This window comes from Rhinoraja longicauda, chromosome 18 (assembly GCF_053455715.1).
Source record: "Rhinoraja longicauda isolate Sanriku21f chromosome 18, sRhiLon1.1, whole genome shotgun sequence".
Classification (NCBI taxonomy): Eukaryota; Metazoa; Chordata; class Chondrichthyes; order Rajiformes; family Arhynchobatidae; genus Rhinoraja; species Rhinoraja longicauda.
In genome coordinates, this window is record NC_135970.1 from 6262847 (window position 1) to 6285427 (window position 22581).

The 22581-nt window shown below is 49.7% G+C and overlaps 1 protein-coding gene across 1 annotated transcript in view; it reads left to right on the forward strand.

Moving 5' to 3' along the window:
* agbl2 (AGBL carboxypeptidase 2) overlaps positions 1-22581 on the forward strand; it is a 57306-nt gene that overhangs the window by 2907 nt on the left and 31818 nt on the right. The window contains exons 2-10 of the mRNA XM_078414734.1: positions 2137-2180; positions 2400-2463; positions 5905-6042; positions 7505-7690; positions 8504-8611; positions 10482-10632; positions 14055-14837; positions 20314-20473; positions 21133-21259. Of these exons, the coding sequence (XP_078270860.1) occupies positions 2145-2180; positions 2400-2463; positions 5905-6042; positions 7505-7690; positions 8504-8611; positions 10482-10632; positions 14055-14837; positions 20314-20473; positions 21133-21259 (1753 nt within the window). The 5' untranslated portion in view covers positions 2137-2144. The remainder of the gene's footprint in view (positions 1-2136; positions 2181-2399; positions 2464-5904; positions 6043-7504; positions 7691-8503; positions 8612-10481; positions 10633-14054; positions 14838-20313; positions 20474-21132; positions 21260-22581) is intronic.

Here is a 22581-nt window from a genome sequence, read left to right on the forward strand (position 1 = left end):
AATAGACAATAGACACTTGAAGCTGGAGGAGAATCTGCTGCAGATGGTGGACCCATGCACCATCTTATGCAGCTCTTGTCTGACTTGGTGGTGTGGTCACATGTTTGGAGGGTGCTGCTTGCATGAATAACTGCACTGCATTTTGTATATGATATGCTCGCAGCCACTGTATGCACTGGTGGTGATGCTTTGGTGGTGATCAGGATGCCGTTCAAGTAGGTGTTTAGTCATAGATGATACTCAGCATCTTGGAAGTGAGAGCTGCATTTATCCAGGCCAGTGTACAAAATTCTATCTCATTCCTGACTTTGCCTTGTAGGTGGAAATTATTCTGGTGAGAAAAGGTGAGCCACTCACCACAGGGTACCAAGCCTCTGACCCTGACCCACTTTTGTAACCATGACACCTACAGTACGTGGCCGGTCCAGTTGAGTTTCTGGTCAATGGTGACCCCCAGAATAACTCAGCAATGCTAATGTCATTGACTATCAAGAGGAGGTGCAATGAGACTTGAAGAAAGTTCCGACCTGAAATGTCACCTGTCCATTTCCCTCTATAGATGCTGCCTGTCCTGCTGAGTTCTTCCAGTAGTTCGTTTTTTTGAGCAAGGGGAAGTAGTTAGACTCTTCTCTTGTTGGAGATAGACATTGCCTGGCAATTTTATGGCAATATTGTTACTTGCCAGGACAATTCAAGAATGGGCTGATGTGACGCGTAAGATTTACATGACCATAGACATAACTCTGACAGATATTGCTAATCACTGCAGAACTACAGAGAGTGGAAAAGGTGGCTCAGTAGTAGAGCTGAAGCATCACAGTGCCAGAGGCGCGGGATTGATCTTGACTATGTGTGTGGTCTGTGCGGAGTTTGTATGTTCTCTCCATGGGTTTTCTTCGGGTGCTCCGGTTTCATCCCACATCCCAACAACATGCCGGTTTGTAGGTTAATTGGCTTCTGTAAATTGCCCCCTAGTGCCTAGGATATGAAAGTGGGATAATAAAACTAGTGAATGTGTGATCTTTGGTTGGCGTGGATTCAGTGGACTGAAGGGCCCATTTCCATAATGTATTTCTAAACTAAACTAACTGGCAGTGAGCCACAGCGGAACTGACATTGGGACAATAGACAATAGACAATAGGTGCAGGAGGAGGCCATTCGGCCCTTCGAGCCAGCACCGCCATTCAATGTGATCATGGCTGATCATTCTCAATCAGTACCCCGTTCCTGCCTTCTCCCCATACCCCCTGACTCCGCTATCCTTAAGAGCTCTATCCAGCTCTCTCTTGAATGCATTCAGAGAATTGGCCTCCACTGCCTTCTGAGGCAGAGAAATCCACAGATTCACAACTCTCTGACTGAAAAAGTTTTTCCTCATCTCAGTTCTAAATGGCCTACCCCTTATTCTTAAACTATGGCCCCTTGTTGATAAAGCAATCCAGGCATAGTCTATGATCTCTCATTACACTTTGGGAGAATTGAGTATCACAAATAGGGTGTTAAAATATCCTACTGGGCCAGGGTGGAAGTCTCACAAGATGAAAAGCTTGAAAATGCAAGTTTCCAGGAACAGCATTGCTGGGAATCCCTGGGTCAAGTTCAGTGCAGTCAACTTCATCCTCTGTTGCAGCTTCTCACAGCTGCTGTTTTATAATCTCACAGCTTTGATCTTTGCAGCCATCCCAGAAAGGGACGCATCACAACACAAGCAGGCCACAGGCAGGATGCTGCAATGAGCGAAGGGGGTGAGGGTGGATGTTGGGTCTCCCAGGAAATATTAGGCTGGTGATGAACAGTGGCTGCAGGAGGTGCTTGTGGGCAGGACGTTTAACACTGGTATAATGTACGAACACCCGCACATTCAGGAATCCTGCAGTGCAAGCAGATTCCCAGCAGTCGCCCTGCCTGCCCCTGTGGGCTGACGGTAAAGTCGGCGATATTCCTCTGTGTGAGTGAGGTTGGATGACCTGCTTCTTAGCAGGAACCGATAAACTGGGAGGTGCAGCATCTAAAGCCTGTGTTGATCATGAGACGGAACTTTAACGCACGTCTTGTACCTGTGGACTCCATTTCCCTTCCACACCCGTGCTACCACACAGCTGCCTCATATTCTAACCCCAGACTCTCCTTTTTAGGGTTCGCTATGTGTCCTGTGGCTGCCGGCGTCTTGGACTGCAAGGTGAGTCTGTACCCAACTTTTAATGTAGCCCCAGTTTTAAATTTGGATCTGTGCTTGGAGTAGTTAATCCAGCATGACATTAGTTTGGGGAGCTGAATGAAGAAATTTCAAAAGTATTTCTTATCCCAACGAACAGCTGTTGTAATGGCTACGCCCATCATTGGTGTGAAGCTGTGTGAGAGCTGTATGTGGTGAAGGTTTTTCCTGTTGTCATTCCAGGTGCTGAATGATCCGTACGAGAACCTCATGCGGCATCACCTGCAACATTATGGCTATTACACAGGTCTGTACCCTCAACTTGTGGAATTAGAGGCCGCTGAGCTCACATCAGTAGTAGGGAAACTATTGGAGAGGATTCTTCGGGATAGGATTTACTCCCATTTAGAAGAGATGAATTAATTAGAGACAGGCTTTGTACACGGCAGGTCATGTCTTACTAACTTGATTAAGTTTTTTGAGGAGGTAACTAAGGTGATCGATGAGGGTAAGGCAGTGGATGTTGCCTACATGGATTTGAAGAAGGCATTTAATAAAGTCCCCGATGGGAGGCTGATCCAGAAGATTAAGATGCATGGGATTAATATTGGCTTGGTCATATGGATTTGGCTTACTGATAGAAGACAGAGGGTTGTAGTGGATGGATAATATTGAGGCTGGAGGCCTGTGACCAGAGGAATTTCAACCTTTCAGTTAATATTTTCTATTAAAGCTGCACCTCCTTTTCTAATCTCTGTACTAATGCATTATATTACTTCATAGCTGCTGTTGGAGAACTTTTACATAATTCCCACTAGATTCTTACATTTTCTTCTGTTTTCATATTCAACTAATAAAACCCTGCCTCCTGTATTGCATACATTATATCTGTCCCTCAACATTGAAATAATTTCACCCTAAATTTCTGGGGCTGTTTCCATTCACCCGCCCTTCCCAACCAAACTCTTGTGAATTTTCCATAAATATTGTTCTTTGGCATCAGGGTCACCATTGCTGTCTGCTCCCTGGTCTCTATGACTGACCCAGGCTGTTGTCAATCTCTGCTGCATCTCACCATTTGCTGCCACTGCTGCATCAGGGAGGTCTCCCAGGCTCCACACTCGAGGAGAGGAGATGTCACCTCCTCTTCCTTCAGCAGCAGGAACAGTCAGAGTGGGCACCAGGACTTGTTGGACCTAGAGCCTTTACCAAAATGCAGGTGTTTGCAGACTGCACGTGGAGCGCTGATCTATACACAGATCCCCCTGGTCTCCGTGACCATCTTGAATAAAGAATCTCAGGCATTTATCACATCTCCAGGTCCCTCCAATACTCCCGCCCCCTCCTCCCCTTTGGAGCATTTGCTCAACTCCCTTGTAAGCACGGCGCCCACTGTTTAAATGCGTCATGAAGAATGCTTTTTATTGTGTTATGTCCCTTTGAAGGGCTGGCTGCCTAGTTCACAGCTGCTGGGTCTCATTCGGCAGCAGCAAGAACGTACATCAGTGTGGAGTGCACAGGCTAGCCCAACAGTGCTGCGTGAGTGGTCTCTCAACCGGTTAATAATATTCCATTTGTCTTGCGCATTATTACTTCAGTTTGTTTTTGAAGTATTGTTTCTGTCCCTGTGATCTTCCCCTTGCAATCTAACGTTATCTTCCTAGTTATCCTTTCCCTCTCAATGGTCCCAGCCCTGGCTGCCTACACTCTTAGTCCAGTAGAAAGAATGCTGATCATCTCAAGGGAATATCAACTCACCAAAAGCCTGTCACCTCCCACCGCACCAAGACACAATCACATCTGGAGATGTTGTCTTTCCATTTCATGCCATGCACTATTTGTCTGGGTTAGACACATCCATATGCTCATCAACACCCCATCTCCTACAACAGTCAAAGCCGGAGGCCCTAAACCCACTTGAGGAAGACCACTACTTCCCACCCTTCACAGGCATCCCCCAAAACTATTCCATAGCAGCGACAGTTTCCCCTGAGAATCTGTTTCACCCGAGAAACAACCCAGCCTCCTCATCCCATGGACTTTGTCCCTGGGCGCACTGTTCTGATGCTCAAAGATAGACCTGCCTGGATCGGCCCCCGTTCAGAGCCTGCCCCATCCCTCACAAACATGGCTGCAAAGTTCCTTCACCCTGAGATACAGTCCCACACCGGACACAGAGAGAGGCCACTCCATGGAGCAGAGCTTGCCAAGAACAGGCTGTGCTTATTTTCACCGGAGTGAAGGAAGCTGAGTTATGATCTGATTGAATCATTAAAAAAATTGAGGCATGGATAAGATAGATGGTTGGAATTTACTTGCCATAGTAGGAGTATCAACAACAAAAGCCCATTGTTAAATGTGTGCAGAGGGAGTTTTAAAGGGGCAATTTTTTTTTGCACCTAAAGTGTATCTGAAACATACTGTCAGAGGAGGTGGTGGAATGAGATACACTTTCTATGTTTAAAAGGCATTAAACCGAGAGTCCTAATGCAGGCAAGTGTGGTTGGTAGATGGGCAAGAATGTTGGCATGGATGAGTTGGGCCGAAGGGCCCGTTTCTATACTGCAGGACTCCATGCGTCTTGTACCTGAGACAGTCATACCAGCACACAGTATGTCCCCAAAACAATCCCTTCACAGATATTCCATCAGAAATCCAGACCATATCAACCACCTCGACACGTCTTCCCTGTTTGGACTCAATCTTTCCCAATCAGATAATATTGCCATGGGTTATTGTCAAATGTTCCGAGAAACAGTGAAAAACATTGTTTTTAATTCTATCTGGGCAGATTATGCCTTACATGAGTGCAATCATACCACATACATGTACATCAGTACAAAACATAGTGTTACAGCTACAGAGAAAGTGTAAATAGTGTGGCAGCACAATGGCACAGCTGGTAGCGCACCTGCCTCGGGTCTCCAGAGACCAGACCTCGGGGGCTGTCTGTGTGGAGTTTGCATGTTCTCCATCTGACTGCCTGGGTTTCCTCCAGTTGCTCTGGTTTCCTTCCACTTCCCCAAGATGTGCAGGAGTAGGTTAAATGATGTGTAAACTGCCCCTGGTGTGTAGGGAGTGGATGAGAAAGTGAGAATTTAGAAGGATGAGAGGAGATCTTATTGAAATGTATAAGATTATTAAGGGGTTGGACACGTTAGAGGCAGGAAACATGTTCCCAATGTTGGGGGAGTCCAGAACAAGGGGCCACAGTTTAAGAATAAGGGGTAGGCCATTTAGAACTGAGATGAGGAAAAACATTTTCAGTCAGAGAGTTGTGAATCTGTGGAATTCTCTGCCTCAGAAGGCAGTGGAGGCCAATTCTCTGAATGCATTCAAGAGAGAGCTAGATAGAGCTATTAAGGATAGCGGAGTCAGGGGGTATGGGGAGAAGGCAGAAACGGGGTACTGATTGAGAATGATCAGCCATGATCACATTGAATGGCGGTGCGTACAGGCTCGAAGGGCCGAATGGCCTCGTCCTGCACCTATTGTCTATAACACGTTCCTAATTACAATTTACAGCGATTGGCAGGGACTCGGTGGGTCAAGTGCTTGTTTCCATGCTGTATCTTTTTTTTTTTTTAATTACGTGGCTTGCAACATGGTAAATACATTCCTAGCACCCCCTGTATTCTCACCCACCTACCCTCGGAGACCTCGCCCTGCATTGACTAGCTCACCAGGTGAGGCCCCACACACTGAGCTTGGGTTGTGGAAGGGGGGACATTCACTGTGCTCCGCTTAGATCGCACAGGCAACTATTGCGGGCCGATGAAGGTGTCGAGCTGGCAGCGGGACGTGGGCCTGGCGTCGAGCCGGAACATCCCGGAGTCCAACGACAGCAGCAGCACCACCAACGAGGAGGAGTCCCACAAACTCAACTGTGAGTGTGAGGAGTGTGAGACGGGGGGCAGAGAGCGCAGGGAGGGTCGGTGATTATTGGGGGTGTCACCAGTATGAGGGATTGTCGGTGGGGACAGTGAGTTTGAGATGAGTTTGTTGGCCACTGTGCGTATTAGGGGCTGAACTTGCCCATGCCAACCAACCAACATGCCCTCTCTACGCTAGTCCCACCTGCCTATGTTTGGTCCAAATACCTTGAAACCTCTCCTATCCGTGTTCTCATCCAAAAATGTTCTAAGTGTTGTTGTAGTGCCTGACTCAGTCATCTCCTCTGGCAACTCTTTCAATATTCTCACCCCCCTCTGTGTGAAAAAAAATACTTTCCCCTCGCACCTTAAACCTATATCCTCTGGTTCTTGATTCACCAACTCTGGGTACAAGACTTTATACATTCACCCTATCTAACTCCTCGTGATCTCACACGTCTCTATAAGATCATCCCTCAGCCTCTTACGCTCCAAAGAGTAAACTCCTATCCTGGGTGAGTGAGACACGACACAGACAGGTCTCCACATCCAGCTCCGGATGTGGCCCGCACAATCTGTACGCCTGGAATCACAAAGATAAACACGTTACACAAAGTCCAGATCATGTTACAAAATGAGCTGGTATTTGAGCCAGAATCATGTCATGTCGTGCACTTCCACAGCAGGGTGACTTGCAAAGATATCTCTGCCTCAACACCTTGTCTTGAGACTGTGTGTGTGTGTGTGTGTGTGTGTGCGTGTGTGTGTGTCACCGTGTGTGTGTGTGTGTGTGTGTGTGTGTGTGTGTGTGTGTGTGTGTGTTGTGTGTGTGCTTGTGTGTGTCACTGTGTGTGTGTCACTGTGTGTGCATGTGTGTGTGTGTGTGCGCGTGTGTGTGTGTGCGTGTCACTGTGCGTGTGTGTGTGTGTCACTGAGTGTGTGTGTGTGTGTGCGTGTCACCGTGTGTGTGCGTGTGTGTGCGTGCGTGTGTGTGTGTGTGTGTGTGTCCCTGAGTGTGTGTGTGTGTGCGTGTATGTGTGCGTGTATGTGTGTGTCACCGTGTGTGTGTGCGTGTATGTGTGTGTGTGCGTGTGTGTGTGCGTGTGTGTGTCACTGTATGTGTGCGTGTGTGTGTGCGTGTGTGTGTCACTGAGTGTGTGTGTATGCGTGTGTGTGTGTCACTATGAGTGTGTGTGTGTGTGCGTGTGTGTCACTATGAGTGTGTGTGTGTGTGCGTGTGTGTGTATGTGCGTGTGTGCGTGTATGCATGTGTGTGTGTGCGTGTGAGTGTGTGTGCGAGTGTGTGTGCGTGTGTGTGAGTGTGTGTGCGTGTGCGTGTGCATGTGTGTGCGTGTGTGTGTGTTTGTGCCCAGGAACCTGCATGTGTCATAAATTTGTTGTTGTTGCGGAGAATATGTCAGCATTAGAACTATTGAAGTGTTTGAGTGTGAGGCCCTTTCCTTTGAACCTGTCCAGATGCCTTCACCAACGAGTACCAGTGGTCGAGGACCCGGCAGCTGGTGTTTGACAGCCCTGCTGGGAGGCACCTCCCTCGCCTGCGGGAACCACGCAGTCTCTACGCCGTGGCAGCCGGGAGCCGCCTTCTCCCTCTCCGCTGGCCCACAGAGTGCGAGGTCCTCAGGGAGAAGGTGCACCACATCGGTAAGGAGGGGGGGATCCAGTGCGGAGGAGAGATCAGTGGTCTGATCCAGTGGGGAGGGGAGGGGAGGTGACTGATGCGAGCCCTGTGAGGAGGGGAGAAGACTCTGATCGCCATGGGGAGGAGGTGTGTGGACTGGTCCCTGTGGGGAGGGGAAGGAAGATGTTGCAGAGAGGCGATGTGTTCTCACCCCTGTGGGAAGGGAGGTGCCTAGTGTGAGCTCTGTGGGAGGGGAGGTGTGTGGGAGGGGAGGTGCCTAGTGTGAGCTCTGTGGGAGCAGAGGTGTGTGGGAGGGGAGGTGTGTGGGAGGGGAGGTGTGTGGGGGGGGGGGGAGGTGTTTGGGAGGGGTGGGAACATACTGCTCTGATCTCTGTGGGAATGAGAGGTGTTGCTCTGATCCCAGAGGGCAAGGGAAGTGCCTGTTTGCCAACAAAGCCATCATTTCCTTTCAACCAGCCACGCCTCATGAAGCAGATAAAAGAGTCTTCGATGTACTGATAATTGGTTAGTTGTTTTAAAGAGGGTTGCAATATTTTATGAAAACCTCATCAAGGTGAGGCGTGTCAAACTGTGGTTTGAATTTGGGTGGGAGAGATGAAAATGAGGCAGCAATCAGTTCAGTTCAGCTTAGTTTATGACAACTGTAGATGTGAAAATTTTCTTGGAGAAATTTTCTTGGAGAAATTCTTGGAGCCTTGAGTTGAGATTGTGGTTGAGCAATCTGTTCTGCATTAAGAATGCATAGAGACTGTTTTGTGTTTTGTTTTGTGTTTATGGTGCCAGGTGTCACTGACTGATCAACATTTACTCTACAGAATGGACCCCACCGGAGCCAGAGAGGCTGTACCAGCCCAGCCAGCAGGAGCACATGCCCACCTGCTCGGAGGATGAAGGCAAGGACACAGTGTTTGCCATCGATCCAGGTAATCCCCTGCACATGGTGTTGGAGCCGCTCTAGGTATTGTGGTCTTCACACTGGCTCCAACACTGCCTGAGATGCGTGAACCCTTATTCTTTCAACAATAATTGCTAGTGTTAGATTTCCCCGCGGGAGGAAACATTCTTGCCACATCCACCCGACCAAGATCTCTTGTTTCAATTAAACCACCGCTCACTCTTCTATAAACTCCTAATTACTTGCTGTACCTGCACACCAGCCTTTTGTGAATATAAGATAACTGCAGATACTGGTACAAATCGAAGGTATTTATTCACAAAATGCTGGAGTAACTCAGCGGGTCAGGCAGCATCTCGGGAGAGAAGGAATAGGTGACGTTTCGGGTCGAGACCCTTCTTCAGCCTTTTGTGAATCATTGATTGCGACACCCAAATTATTCTGTCTCTCCATCTCATCATTACACTATATGTTTGTGGGTATTTGTGAATGTGCCCAATTTGTTTTTACAGTCTTGTGTTTTCCGCACCCTGTTGCAGTTTATTGTATCTCCAGCTGTTGGCTAGAGTCCCCATTGCCAGTTATTGGAATTGGATAACCCATTGCTGTTTCTTAACGTTGTGTGCTGCAAATCCCTGTTATGTTTATGTGTCCCTCTTGTCCATTGTAGACTGAGGATCCCCATTCTCTATACTCTCTAGACCTTTGCTGTTCCTTGTCTTCTGTAGACTGTTGCATTCCCTGTCCTCTTTTTGTTTTAACCAAAAATAATTGTAATCAATTATTTACAAAAAGGATATGTAGGTACAAAGATACAAACAAAAACCCACCACCATAATACAAAGTAAAGCAAATATTCTTAAATACTGAATAAACTACTATAGAACGATATCACCATTCTTATTGAGGAGGCATTCCACCCCACACGGTCCCAGACATCCCTGTGAACAGCGCGTAGTCCCTTTCTAGTACCACCCGGGCACAGACGTAACCCCGGAAAAGGGGCAGGCAGCCGGCTTGGGCAATCCCTGTTCTCTGTAGACTGCTCCCATTCTGTTCTCTGTAGTATAAGAAAATAACTGCAGATGCTGGTACAAATCGATTTATTCACAAAATGCTGGAGTAACTCAGCAGGTCAGGCAGCATCTCGGGAGAGAAGGAATGGGTGACGTTTTGGGTCGAGACCCTTCTTCAGACTGTAGACTGTTCTCATTCCCCGGCCTCTGTAGACTGCTCCCATTCCCTGTTCTCTGTAGACTGCTCCCATTCCCTGTTCTCTGTAGACTGCTCCCATTCCCTGGGTCGAGCTGTCTGTCCGTGGGAGGGGCATGGGGGAAGAGAGAGGAAGTTTTTTTTTGCCTCCATCACAGTGAGGGGGTGTTTGGAGTCACTGTGATGGATGTTTGTGTTGGGGTCGTGTATCTTGTGTTTTTTGTTTTTTTGTACTGCTGGCAAATTAATTTCGTTCGGTACAACGAATGACAATAAAAACTATTCTGTATTCTGTATTCTGTAGACTGCTCCCATTCGCCGGTCTCTGTAGACTGCTCCCATTCCCCAGTCTCTGTAGACTGCTCCCATTCCCCGGTCTCTGTAGACTGCTCCCATTCGCCGGTCTCTGTAGACTGCTCCCATTCGCCGGTCTCTGTAGACTGCTCCCATTCCCTGGCCTCTGTAGACTGCACCCATTCCCTGTTCTCAACACACTGTCCCCACTCCCTATGACTGCAGTCTGAGGCCACCATTCCATATCCTCTGTTGCCCTCCACCCCCACCCCCCATTCTCTGTCCTTTGAGCTGCTTCTTTGCATTTCTGATTTTGCTGACGTGACGATCTACTTGTGATGTTTTACTGCTTGTAACCTCACTCACGTATTAACACCTTGTTGGTCTTGCAGCCAGCAAAGGCTCATACTTCACGTTTTCTCGTATCGGAGGTCGCCGAGGCCCTTTGAGTCTTCCCATGATTGGTTCAAGCAGTGGAGACTCCAACACTTTGATCTTTGAGTCAAGGTTTGAAAGTGGAAATCTACAGAAGGCCACCAGAGTGTGAGTATATGCAGCAACTCATGTCTGTGGTTAGGATGGTGAGGGCTTTGATGGCTCGCAAATTTCTAGTTGTCTCTCGTCAATGATGAACAACAGTGATTGTTAATTGTGCCTGTTTGATCTCGAGGCCAAAGTATTCCTCCAGGGTAACCTGTCCTGGAGAATCGTGTTTGTAGCTCTGCTGATCACTTTCAGCACAGCTGCCAGTTGCTTTCTCCACCCTCTGCAGCACTGAGCAAGAAGAGGGGATGATTCTGCCCAGCTGGACAAGGCTCCATGGGAACCTTGGATGGAATGGGACAAGAGTTTCTCGAGAAACAGAAAGCGTGGAACCATGAATATTCATATTGCCACTCAGGCCGAACCATGACCTGAGTCCGCTTGCATCTTTGCACCAAATTTCTCATACCTTTGTTCAATATAAACAGTTTATATCAGCGTTGATAGCCATTTGCCAAAGGGAATTCCAGATTTTCGTCACCCTCTGCACATTGAAGAGTTCGCTCACCAGAGTACTCATGGAATGCTTTCTGCCATATATCAGCATCAAGTCAACCTTTAGCCTGAAGGTCGACATAAAATGCTGGAGTAACTCAACGGGTCAGGCAGCGTCTCGGGAGAGAAGGAATGGGTGACTGAAGACTGAAGAAGGGTCTCGACCCGAAACGTCACCCATTCCTTCTCTCCCGAGATGCTGCCTGACCTGTTGAGTTACTCCAGCATTTTGTGTCTACCTTCGATTTAAACCAGCATCTGCAGTTTTTTTTCCTACAACCTTTAACCTTCTAAGTTCCAGGGATAACAATGCTTGTCTGTATATCTCTCCTCATATCCCATGGAATCCAGCCATCATTCCTGTCTTGAATTAGTCATAGCCTCTGTGTGTGGTGCAGGCTGTATCCAGACTAATGGCATGCCAGAGTTCCCCTCAGTATAACTATATGTTCTGTCCTCTTGGTCTCATGGGTTGGGAATAACTTGTGTGCACTTCAATCCTGAGGTGACCTTTGAGATCTTTGGGGGCAAATGATGACACTGGCGGGTGGGCAGTTTGCAAAATGGTGTGTTACTTCAACCATTTGCACTGGGCTTCTGTGCTCTTAATGTACAGACCCATGCCTCTCAATACCATTTACCTCTGTCCATCAAAGGAGAAAGATCTCCTGGCCTCAGAGGAGATGTCAAATTCCTTCAAGGATGCCTTGAGCATGTGCTTGAATGTTTTCCTTTATCTACCCTGCAATCCCTTCCATTGACAGAGCTGGGAATTGAACTATTTTCTATTCTTGCCCTACGCATCTGCTTATGTGGATGGATTTCACTGACATTTACTTTTCTTCCCACAACTGCCCCCAGACGTGGGAACTGCTCGGGAACGTCTTCTCCAGTTGGATGACAGTGAACCAGCTCGGCTTCTATGACTGGTGTGGCAGATTCGCGGTCACCATTCTCGTCATTTCAGACCAGTTTTATGAGGAAATCTGGATTTAAATTCCCTAGCTGTGGTGATGGGATTTAAAACCATCCTCAGATCACTGGCGTAGGTGTCAACCTACCTGTCCAGTTGTGCCTTGACTCCCATGTTGAGCTTTAGAACATGTAGGATGGCCTTAGTGAGATGATCCATTTGGAGGTCACAGAGGTCCATGCTGACAGCTCTGGATTCAAGCATTCGCCTCTGTATAATTATATACTTTCTACTTCAGTGGTCGTTGTACTGTCAAACCTGGTCAGCAGCAAACTGGTGAATGGGGCAGAACCCCAGTAGCCACTGTCCAACACCCAACCCCATCACCTGCCCAACACCCAACCCATCACCTGCCCAACACTCAACCCCATCACCTGCCCAACACCCAACCCATCACCTGCCCAACACCCAACCCATCACCTGCCCAACACCCAACCCCATCACCTGCCCAACACCCAACCCATCACCTGCCCAACACCCAACCCATCACCTGCCCAACACCCAACCCCATCACCTGCCCAACACCCAACCCATCACCTGCCCAACACCCAACCCATCACCTGCCCAACACCCAACCCCATCACCCGCCCAACACCCAACCCCATCACCCGCCCAACACCCAACCCCATCACCCGCCCAACACCCAACCCCATCACCCGCCCGACACCCAACCCCATCACCTGCCCGACATCCAACCCCCTCACCTGCCCGACACCCAACCCCATCACCTGCCCATCACTCAACCCATCACCTGCCCAACACTCAACCCCATCACCTGCCCAACACCCAACCCCCTCACCTGTCCAACACTCAACCCATCACCTGCCCAACACCCAACCCATCACCTGCCCAACACCCAACCCATCACCTGCCCAACACCCAACCCATCACCTGCCCAACACCCAACCCATCACCTGCCCAACACCCAACCCATCACCTGCCCAACACCCAACCCATCACCTGCCCAACACCCAACCCATCACCTGCCCAACACCCAACCCATCACCTGCCCAACACCCAACCCATCACCTGCCCAACACCCAACCCCCAACCCATCACCTGCCCAACATCCAACCCCATCACCTGCCCAACACCCAACCCATCACCTGCCCAACATCCAACCCATCACCTGCCCAACACTCAACCCTGTCCTGTCCTGTCCGCGGCCTGGTGGTGTTGGAGAGGGACTACGCGCTGTCCACGGGCACCCTGGGGGATTTCCGGGACCGCTGGGCACCGCGGGGGGTGGAATGCATCCTTGTCAAGGACTGTAATATATTTGTTTAATTTTCAGTATATTTGATATTTAAGAATATTTGTTTTACTTTGTCCTACGGTGGTGGGTCTGGTGGTATTGTTTTGTATTGGACATATTATTCTTGTAAATAATTTATTAATTTTTTTTTGTTTTTGTAAATAACCCCATCCCCTGTCCAATCCTCAACCCTGTGCAACACCAAACCTGTCATCTCTCCAACACTGAAACCCATCACCCACATTCACCAAACATCATTACCCGCCTAAACCCAACACCGTCACCCACCCAAACCCATCTCCGGCCACTCAAGCAGTTTCGAAAACATTCACTTCCAGTGTTCTGGTGCTCGTAGATTTTTAGATTTAGATTTAGATTTAGAGATACAGCGCGGAAACAGGCCCTTCGGCCCACCGAGTCCGCGCCGCCCAGCGATCCCCGCACATTAACACTATCCTACACCCACTAGGGACAATTTTTACATTTGCCCAGCCAATTAACCTACATGCCTGTACGTCTTTGGAGTGTGGGAGGAAACCTAAGATCTCGGAGAAAACCCACGCAGGTCACGGGGAGAACGTACAAACTCCGCACAGACGGCACCTGTAGTCAGGATCGAACCTGAGTCTCCGGCGCTGCATTCGCTGTAAGGCAGCAACTCTATCGCTGCGCCACTCTTACCCTGTTTCTCTATTGCAGTGGCAGCCACGAGTACGAGCTGACTCTGCGCACTGACCTCTACACAGACAAGCACACCCAGTGGTATTACTTCCGGGTCCAGAACATGCAGCCAGGGGTCGACTACCGCTTCACCATCGTCAACCTGATGAAGCACACCAGCCTGTACAACCTGGGCTTGAAACCTCTGCTGTACTCCGAGGGAGAGGCCCAGCTGAGGCAGGTGGGGTGGCACCGAGTTGGCAAGGACATCCGCTACTACAACAACAACCTCAGCCAGGAGGGCAGGAGCCTGTTCTCCCTCACCTGGACCTGCCAGTTCCCACACAGTAACGACACCTGCTTCTTCGCCCACTCTTACCCCTACACCTACTCGGACCTCCAGCGCTATCTAAACTCCATCGCCAGTGACCCCATCCGCTCCCACTACTGCAAGCTGCGGGTCCTGTGTCGTAGCCTGGCTGGGAACCTGGTCCACGTGCTGACCATCACATCTCCGAGTGACAGGCAGAACGCCCGCCCGGCCAAGCAGGCGGTGGTGGTCACGGCCAGGGTCCACCCGGGAGAGACCAATGCGTCATGGGTGATGATGGGCTTCCTAGACCATCTCCTGGGCCCCTCCAACGATGCCAAGCTCTTGCGCGACATGTTCATCTTCAAGGTAGTTCCCATGCTGAATCCAGACGGCGTGATCGTGGGGAACTACCGCTGCTCGCTGGCTGGTCGTGACCTGAACCGCAGCTACAGCACCGTGCTGCGGGATTGCTTTCCCTGTGTCTGGCACACCAAGAACATGGTGCAGAGGTAGGTGCCCTGGCTCCGAGTGGTGCTCCCAGCAACCTGGAGCGCCTGCGTTGTAAACCTTTGCTTGCTGCCTAGCCTGGGATTCTTTCATAGGTCAACGACAACAATCAAACGTGACAATTGGTGAGGTAAGTCTCCAATTGGGGGTGATCAAGTTGGGATAGTGGGCAGGGAGGCCCTGTCACAGCACATTCCCTCAGGACATGTTTGTTGGTCTGTACTTGACCACAAGGGACATAGCTCGGTGTCTGCAATGCCCCATCTTTTACGTCATCGTCGTCCACCCTGGGTAGTTCCACAGAACTGGAGAAATTTGCAGCAAAGCGTCAACTACAGTCACCTATCACAAAGCCTGGGATTAATGCTCAGCCCAGAGTGGTGACCATTTCTGGTCTCCGTACAAGAGACAGGGGGAGACCACATGCTGGTTGAGGTGCAGCCTTGAGTGGCCAACTCCTGCTCCTTGTTTGTGTTTTAGTATTGCATGGGGTTCAGGTGAGGATGGTACCTAAAATCACATAAATATAGATTTCTGGCCAAAAAGATACTTCGATTAATGCAACTTCCCAACTCATAGTTTGGAGTCTTGGAACCTTTTCAATGCGATCAAGATTTCTGCATCCGCCATCCATTCAGGCAGAGATTAACCCGCTATTCATTGAGGGGAGAAATTGTTTTTCCTAACTCACTAATTCTACCAATTAACTTCAGTGTACACCCCAAGTTACCAGACTGTTTGCTAAAGGAATATTATACACCTTAATCATCTATTGGTCTGGTGTGTGCAAACAACCTCAGCCTAGGCAGTCTCTTATTATGTGTAGGAAAGAACTGCTGATGTTGGTTTAAATCGAAGGTAGACACAAAATGCTGGAGTAACTCAGCGGGACAGGCAGCATCTCTGGAGAGAAGGAATGGGTGACTTTTCGGGTCGAGACCCTTCTTCAGACTGATGTCGGGAGGGGGCGGGACAAAGATAGAATGTAGTCGGAGACAGTAAGACTAGTGGGAAGGGGGAGGGGATAGAGAGGGAAACCAAGGGCTATCTGAAGTTAGAGAAGTCAATGTTCATACTGCTGGGGTGTAAACTACCCAAGTGAAATATGAGGTGCTGTTCCTCCAATTTGTGCTGGGCCTCACCGACAATGGAGGAGGCCCAGGTTAGAAAGGTCAGATTGGGAATGGGAGGGGGAGTTGAAGTGCTGAGCCACCGGGAGATCAAGTAGGTTAGGACAGACTGATCGCCGAGCCTGTGCTCGGTCTCGCCGATGTAGAGAAGTTGACACCTGGAACAGCGGGTACAGTAGATGAGGTTGGAGGAGGTGCAAGTGAACCTCCTCCAAGAGAAGTCTCTTCTTATGACTGCCCTGACAACATCCTCAAATCTCCTGTGCACCATCTTTAGTACTATCACATCCTTTTTGTACATGGTGACCAGAACTGTACATAATACTCCAGCTGTGGTCTCACTGTTTTTTGTACAGTTCTGGCTTGATCTCCATGCTCTTGTATTCTTTGGTTCCTTCTCAACAACCTCGCCCTGCGATCTTCACGTATCTACATTCAGCTCTATGTTCTTCTCCATTTGCTACCCTGTCAGTTGCAGCTGTTTCTCATCTTGCTCCCTTCCTAAAAATTCACATTTGGGAATTTCGAGGTCTACATGCCACTTCCTGTTGCCCAAAGGTCACAATACCATTGAGGGTTAGTACGCTCAAAGAATGGCGAAGCCAACTGCGTTTTTGGCTAAACTGGTTTCCTTCAATTATTTAAGCTATTTATTCACAAAATGCTGGAGTAACTCAGCAGGTCAGGCAGCATCTCGGGAGAGAAGGAATGGGTGACGTTTCGGGTCGAGACCCTTCTTCAGACTGATGTCAGGGGGGCGGGGCAAAGGAAGGATGTAGGTGGAGACAGGAAGATAGAGGGAGATCTGGGAAGGAGGAGGGGACGGGAGGGACAGAGGAACTATCTAAAGTTGGAGAAGTCGATGTTCATACCACTGGGCTGCAAACTGCCCAGGCGAAATATGAGGTGCTGTTCCTCCAATTTCCGGTGGGCCTCACTATGGCACTGGAGGAGGCCCATGACAGAAAGGTCAGACTGGGAATGGGAGGGGGAGTTGAAGTGCTCAGCCACCGGGAGATCAGTTTGGTAGATCTATTTAAATTGAAATACCTTTCTGATTTCTCAGTTGGAAAGTTTTGAGGCTTTTTCATGAATGTGACGATGTTACCAACTTCTGGCGACCATTTCACTGAGCACTTGTGCACACTCCAGCAAGGCCTACTGGATCTCCAGCTTGCGAACCATTTTATCTCCCCTTCCCATTCTCACACTGACCTTTCCCATCTGGGCCTCCTCCATTGCCAGTGTCAGGCCACACGCAGACTGGAGAAACAGCACCTCATCTTCTGCTTGGGCAGCTTGCAACCCAATGGTATGAATGTTGAATTCTCCAATATCCGGTAACCCCCCACCCCCCTCTCTCCCAATCTCCTCACCTCCCCTGGACCCCACCCCGACTCTCTATTACAACCCCTCAATTTCCTTCCTTGGCTTCACGAACCGCAACTCGCATCTACTGTTCTTATTCCTGGCCTTTGTTTTGACTTTGTGCGGCACGGTGGCGCAGCGGTAGAGTTGCTGTCTTACGAATGCAGCGCCGGAGACTCGGGTTCGATCCCGACTACGGGTGCTGTCTGTACGGACTTTGTACGTTCTCCCCGTGACCTGCGTGGGTTTTCTCCGAGATCTTCAGTTTCCTCCCACACTCCAAAGACGCACAGGTTTGTAGGTTAATTGGCTTGGTAAATGTAAAAATTGTTCCTAGTGGGTGTCGGATAGTGTTAATGTGCGGCGATCGCTGGGCGGCGCGGACCCGGTGGGCCGAAGGGCCTGTTTCCGCGATGTATCTCTAAACTAAACTAAACTATCTGCCAGTCAAAAAAGTGCCCCTCACCTATTAACTGCCTTGCTTTTTCCTGCCACTACCTATTTTCCAGCTTCCTTGCTCCCCCCCCCCCCACCCCACGCAATCAATTTGAAAAAGTGTCTTGACCCGAAACGTCACCTATCCATGTTGTTAGGAGATGCTGTCTGACCTGCTGAGTTACTCCAGCACTTTGTCCTTTTGTTTATTAACCAGCTTGTACAGTTCTTTTTTTCTACTCACTAAATTCCCCATTCTCTCTGTCACTGATCCAGTTTCAGCCCAATCCACCTTCCCACTGATCCATGGGATTTTATTTTTCATCGGTCTTTGACAATGCTTTACTGTACTCCGTCATTTGCGCCATTCTTGTTGAGAGTTTTTGTAACTCAACATCCAAACTTGGGCTGATGGGGGAGTGTGTGATGTGGAGCGAGGAGGAGAGGGGGAGGAAGAGGAGGAGAGTGTGATGCCATAGGGTAGACAAGAGTATCTAGGCTACGGTTGTTTGCTTTGGCACAAACCAGACCAAACAATGATCAAGGTGTTTAACATTCCTTTAACAAAGAGTCTGGGAACTCACGGTGTAGGAGTCATAGTGATACAGTGTGGAAACAGGCCCTTCGGCCCAACTCGCCCACACCGGCCAACAATGTCCGAGCTACACTAGTCCCACTTGCCTGCGTTTGGTCCACATCCCTCCAAACCTGTCCTATCCATGTACCTGCCTAACTGTTTGTTAAACGATGGGATAGTCCCAGCCTCAACTATCTCCTCTGGCAGCTTGTTCCATACACCCACCACCCTTTGTGTGAAAAAGTTACCCCTCGGATTCCTATTAAATCTTCTCCCCCTCACCTTGAACCTCGATTCCTTTGTCCTTTGGTCCTCGATTCAGCTACTCTGGGCAAGAGACTCTGTGCATCTACCTGATCTATTCCTCTCATGATTTTGTACACCTCTATAAGATCACCCCTCATCCTCCTGCACTCCATGGAATAGAGACCCAGCCTACTCAACCTCTCTCGATAGCTCACACCCTCTAGTCCTGGCAACATCCTCGTAAATCTTTTCTGAACCCTTTCAAGCTTGACAATATCTTTCCTATAACATGGTGCTCAGAACGGAACACAATATTTTCTTGATGCGGTCTCACCAACGTCCTATACAACTGCAACATGACCTCCCAACTTCTATACTCAATAGTCTGACTGATGAAGACCAAAGTGCCAAAAGCCTTTTTGACCACCTGATCTACAGTACCTCCGGCTTGACCTTCAAGGAACCATGCACCTGTACTCCTAGATCCCTCTGCTCCACAACACTACCCAGAGGCCTACCATTCACTGTGTAGGTCTTGCCCTTGTTCGACGTCCCAAAATGCAACACCTCACACTTCTCTGTATTAAATTCCATCAACCATTCCTCCTCCCACCTGGCCAATCAATCCAGATCCTGCTGCAATCGTTCACAACCATCTTCACTACCTGCAAAACCACTAACTTTTGTATCATCTGCAAACTTGCTAATCTTGCCCTGTATGTTCTCATCCAAATCATTGATGTAGATGACAAACAGTAACGGGCCTAGCACCGAACCCTGAGGCACACCACTAGGCCTTCAGTCTGAGAAGCAACCTTCCACCATCACACTCTGCTTCCTTCCATGGAGCCAATTTGCTCTCCATTCAGCTATCTCTCCTTGGATCCCATGCGATCTAACCTTCCAGAGCAGCCTACCATGCGGAGCCTTGTCGAACGCCTTACTCAAATCCACGTACACAACATCTACAGCTCTGCCCTCATCGACCAGGAGGAGGAGTAATGAGGTGGGAGCAGGAGGAGGAGGAGGAGGAGGGCCATAAGAGTGGGATAAGAGGAACAGGAGAAAGGAGGTTGGGTAGGTGGGGGAGGAAAGGTGGAGGATGTGTGGAGAAAGAGAGTGTGTTGTGGAGGGGGGGGGGGGGTGGGATGTGTGGGGTTGGGGTGGGGTGGAAATGGACAGAACAACCATACCTTTAAAGTGAGAAAATGACCCAAAGTGTTCATTAAGTCAAACAGCATGGAAACAGGCCCTTGTCCATACGGAACAAGATGGCCTATCTAAGCCTTTTTGGTCCATATCCCTCTAAGGCTTTCCTATCAATGTACCTATCCAAGTGTATTTTAAATACTGTTATATTACCTGCATCAACTACTTTCTCTGGTAGCTCGTTCCATACCCCCTTCCCTCACAGAGACCATTATCAATGTTCATCAAGGGAGCATTATCAACCCATAGGACCCCCAGACACTGGGGAGAACTGAGAGTGGGCTATCACAGAGCAAGGCACCCAGAAGCACATGGAGGGATACCTGGTCTATACGGAGGTGAGTTGAGTGGGGAGGGAGCCGCAGAGGCCAGCACTTGTGGTGGAGGGGAGATGACCAGGGAGGAGTGCAGCGACTGTAGGGCTGAGGAGTGTCCGTGGTGCGATGGTTTGGGAGTGGCTGGCGGGATGGGGCAGGGAGCGGGCTGTGATGAGTCTGCAACTCGTCCCTGCAGGTTGACAGAGGAGCGGGAGGTTGTCATTTACTGCGACTTCCACGGCCACAGCAGGAAGAGCAACGTCTTCATGTACGGCTGCAGCGGCGGCCAGCTGTCCACGCAGCGTCTCAGCGAGAGAGTCTTCCCCCTGATGATGAGCAAGAACGCAGATAACAAGGCACGTGGGGAGGGGGGGGGGGGCAACCCGGGGGGAGACAGGGCGCTGACGGGAGCACGTTGAGGAAGGGATGTGCGCGGCAGAGGAGGAGGGTACAAGCAAGTGGAGACTGACGTTGGGAGGGCTAGATGACTCGAGGGTTGGGAAAGGAGGTTGGATTAGGATTAGGAAGGGTGGGGGGAGGATGAGGTGTAGGGAAGGGAGGAGGAGGGCAGATGAAGGGAGTGAAGGAGCAGTACTGTGTGTGCAAGGGGGGCTGCCATGGGTTGGGGACCTACCTGTGGTCAGTTGACCTTCTGCTGGTGACCCCTACAAGGTGCTCCAGGCACAGGTGATGGTGGAGAACAGAGTCCCCCATGGAGATCCCCTTAGAGATCCCCATGGACTTCACCCTTAGAGATCCCCATGCTCTCTGCTGCCCAGGTGCTGACCACCAGGCTTTCTATTCAATGTTTACTCCAACCAAAGTCCTAATGGTTCACTGGGACCTTCACCTGTAACCGACTGAAGGTCACCCCGTTGCTCAGTCTTGCCCTGGATAGGCAGTGTTGTGGCTTTGCCCTGTGGGCCCTGGGATCATCGTGCGGATGAGGAATCAATGTGAGATGTGTGATCAGGGAGATGAATGCCCAGAGAATAATAGCTGTGGCTGGGATCAGTTCTCTTACCAGAGCTGCAAGTTCAAGGTTCAGAAGAGCAAGGCGGGCACGGGCCGGATAGTGATGTGGAAGATGGGGATCGCTCACAGTTACACCATGGAAACAACATTCGCTGGATCCACTTTGGGTGAGTGAGAGCTTTATCCTTCTGTATTCCCAACATTCAGCCGTGAGCCCACTGGTATTTTCTGCTTATATTGTGTGCAGTCAAAAGGGCAGTGACCTGCTTCAGATAAGTATCATCCAAACATTCTTCCCACACACTGACTCTGTGCTTTGACATCAACACCGCACCAGTGTCTGTCAGCTTACAGGTTGAACACTGGCGGGTAGCTCTGCATGTTTAGGGTAGAAGTAACTGTCTGAGTGTGTGTGAGAGAGCATGTCTGAGTGTGTGCGTGAATTAATGTGCGAGTGTGCCTTGCATCTGAGCGTGCGAGTGGATGTGCATATATGTGCATGAGTGTGTGAATGTGTAGTCATGAGTGTACAGTGCGTACGTGTGAGAGGGGCTGGGTTCATCTGGTCGTGGATAGATGGAGCGAGCAGCTGGCCTGGCCTGGCGTGGAGCTAACTCCTTGCTTCATGTCAGGCGCCGGTGATGACCATTGGGGATCAGGAGCCTGAGATAAATGAAGTTGGTGAGCCCTGAGGTGCATGGGGGAACCAGGAGAAAAATTAGATAGTGCTGGAAACACTCGGCCGGCCATGCATCCCCAACGGGACAGACACAACTCCAGCTACATTAGCCCAAATCAGGACAGTATTTTGATTTTCAGCGGAAAGGAGGCTCCACCTGAGGAGTTGGCAGGTGGTGCTGGGCAGGGCTTGTCACAGCGACAGCTTGTGTTTCAGGCTCGTCACCCTGAGTGTTGCCCTGTCCCGGCTGCACAGAGAGCAGATCTGACAATGTCACCACTGCTCCCATGCTGACAGCTGCAGCCTTCAAATGGAAATGGACATGGACTCACAGCTCAGACACAAGACCTTTCAGGCCACTCATCTGTACTGACCATTGAGTACCCACCCATACTAAACCCGTTTATCAGCACCTGTTCCAGTGTCTTCTCTACCGTAGTTACAGACTCGGACAGTGCGTTCCAAATACCAGCCACCCACTGGGTGAAATTAAATATTCCTTATGTTCCCTCTAAACCTGTTCCTCCCCACCTTAATATTCCTTATGTTCCCTCTAAACCTGTTCCTCCAGCCCTCCTGCCCAATCTTGCTATTGAGGGCGTGCAGCGTAGGTTTACTGGGTTAATTCCCAGAATGGCGGGACTGTCATATGTTGAAAGACTGGAGCGACTAGGCTTGTATACACTGGAATTTAGAAGGATGAGAGGGGATCTTATCGAAACGTATAAGATTATTAAGGGGTTGGACACGTTAGAGGCAGGAAACATGTTCCCAAGTCCAGAACCAGGGGCCACAGTTTAAGAATAAGGG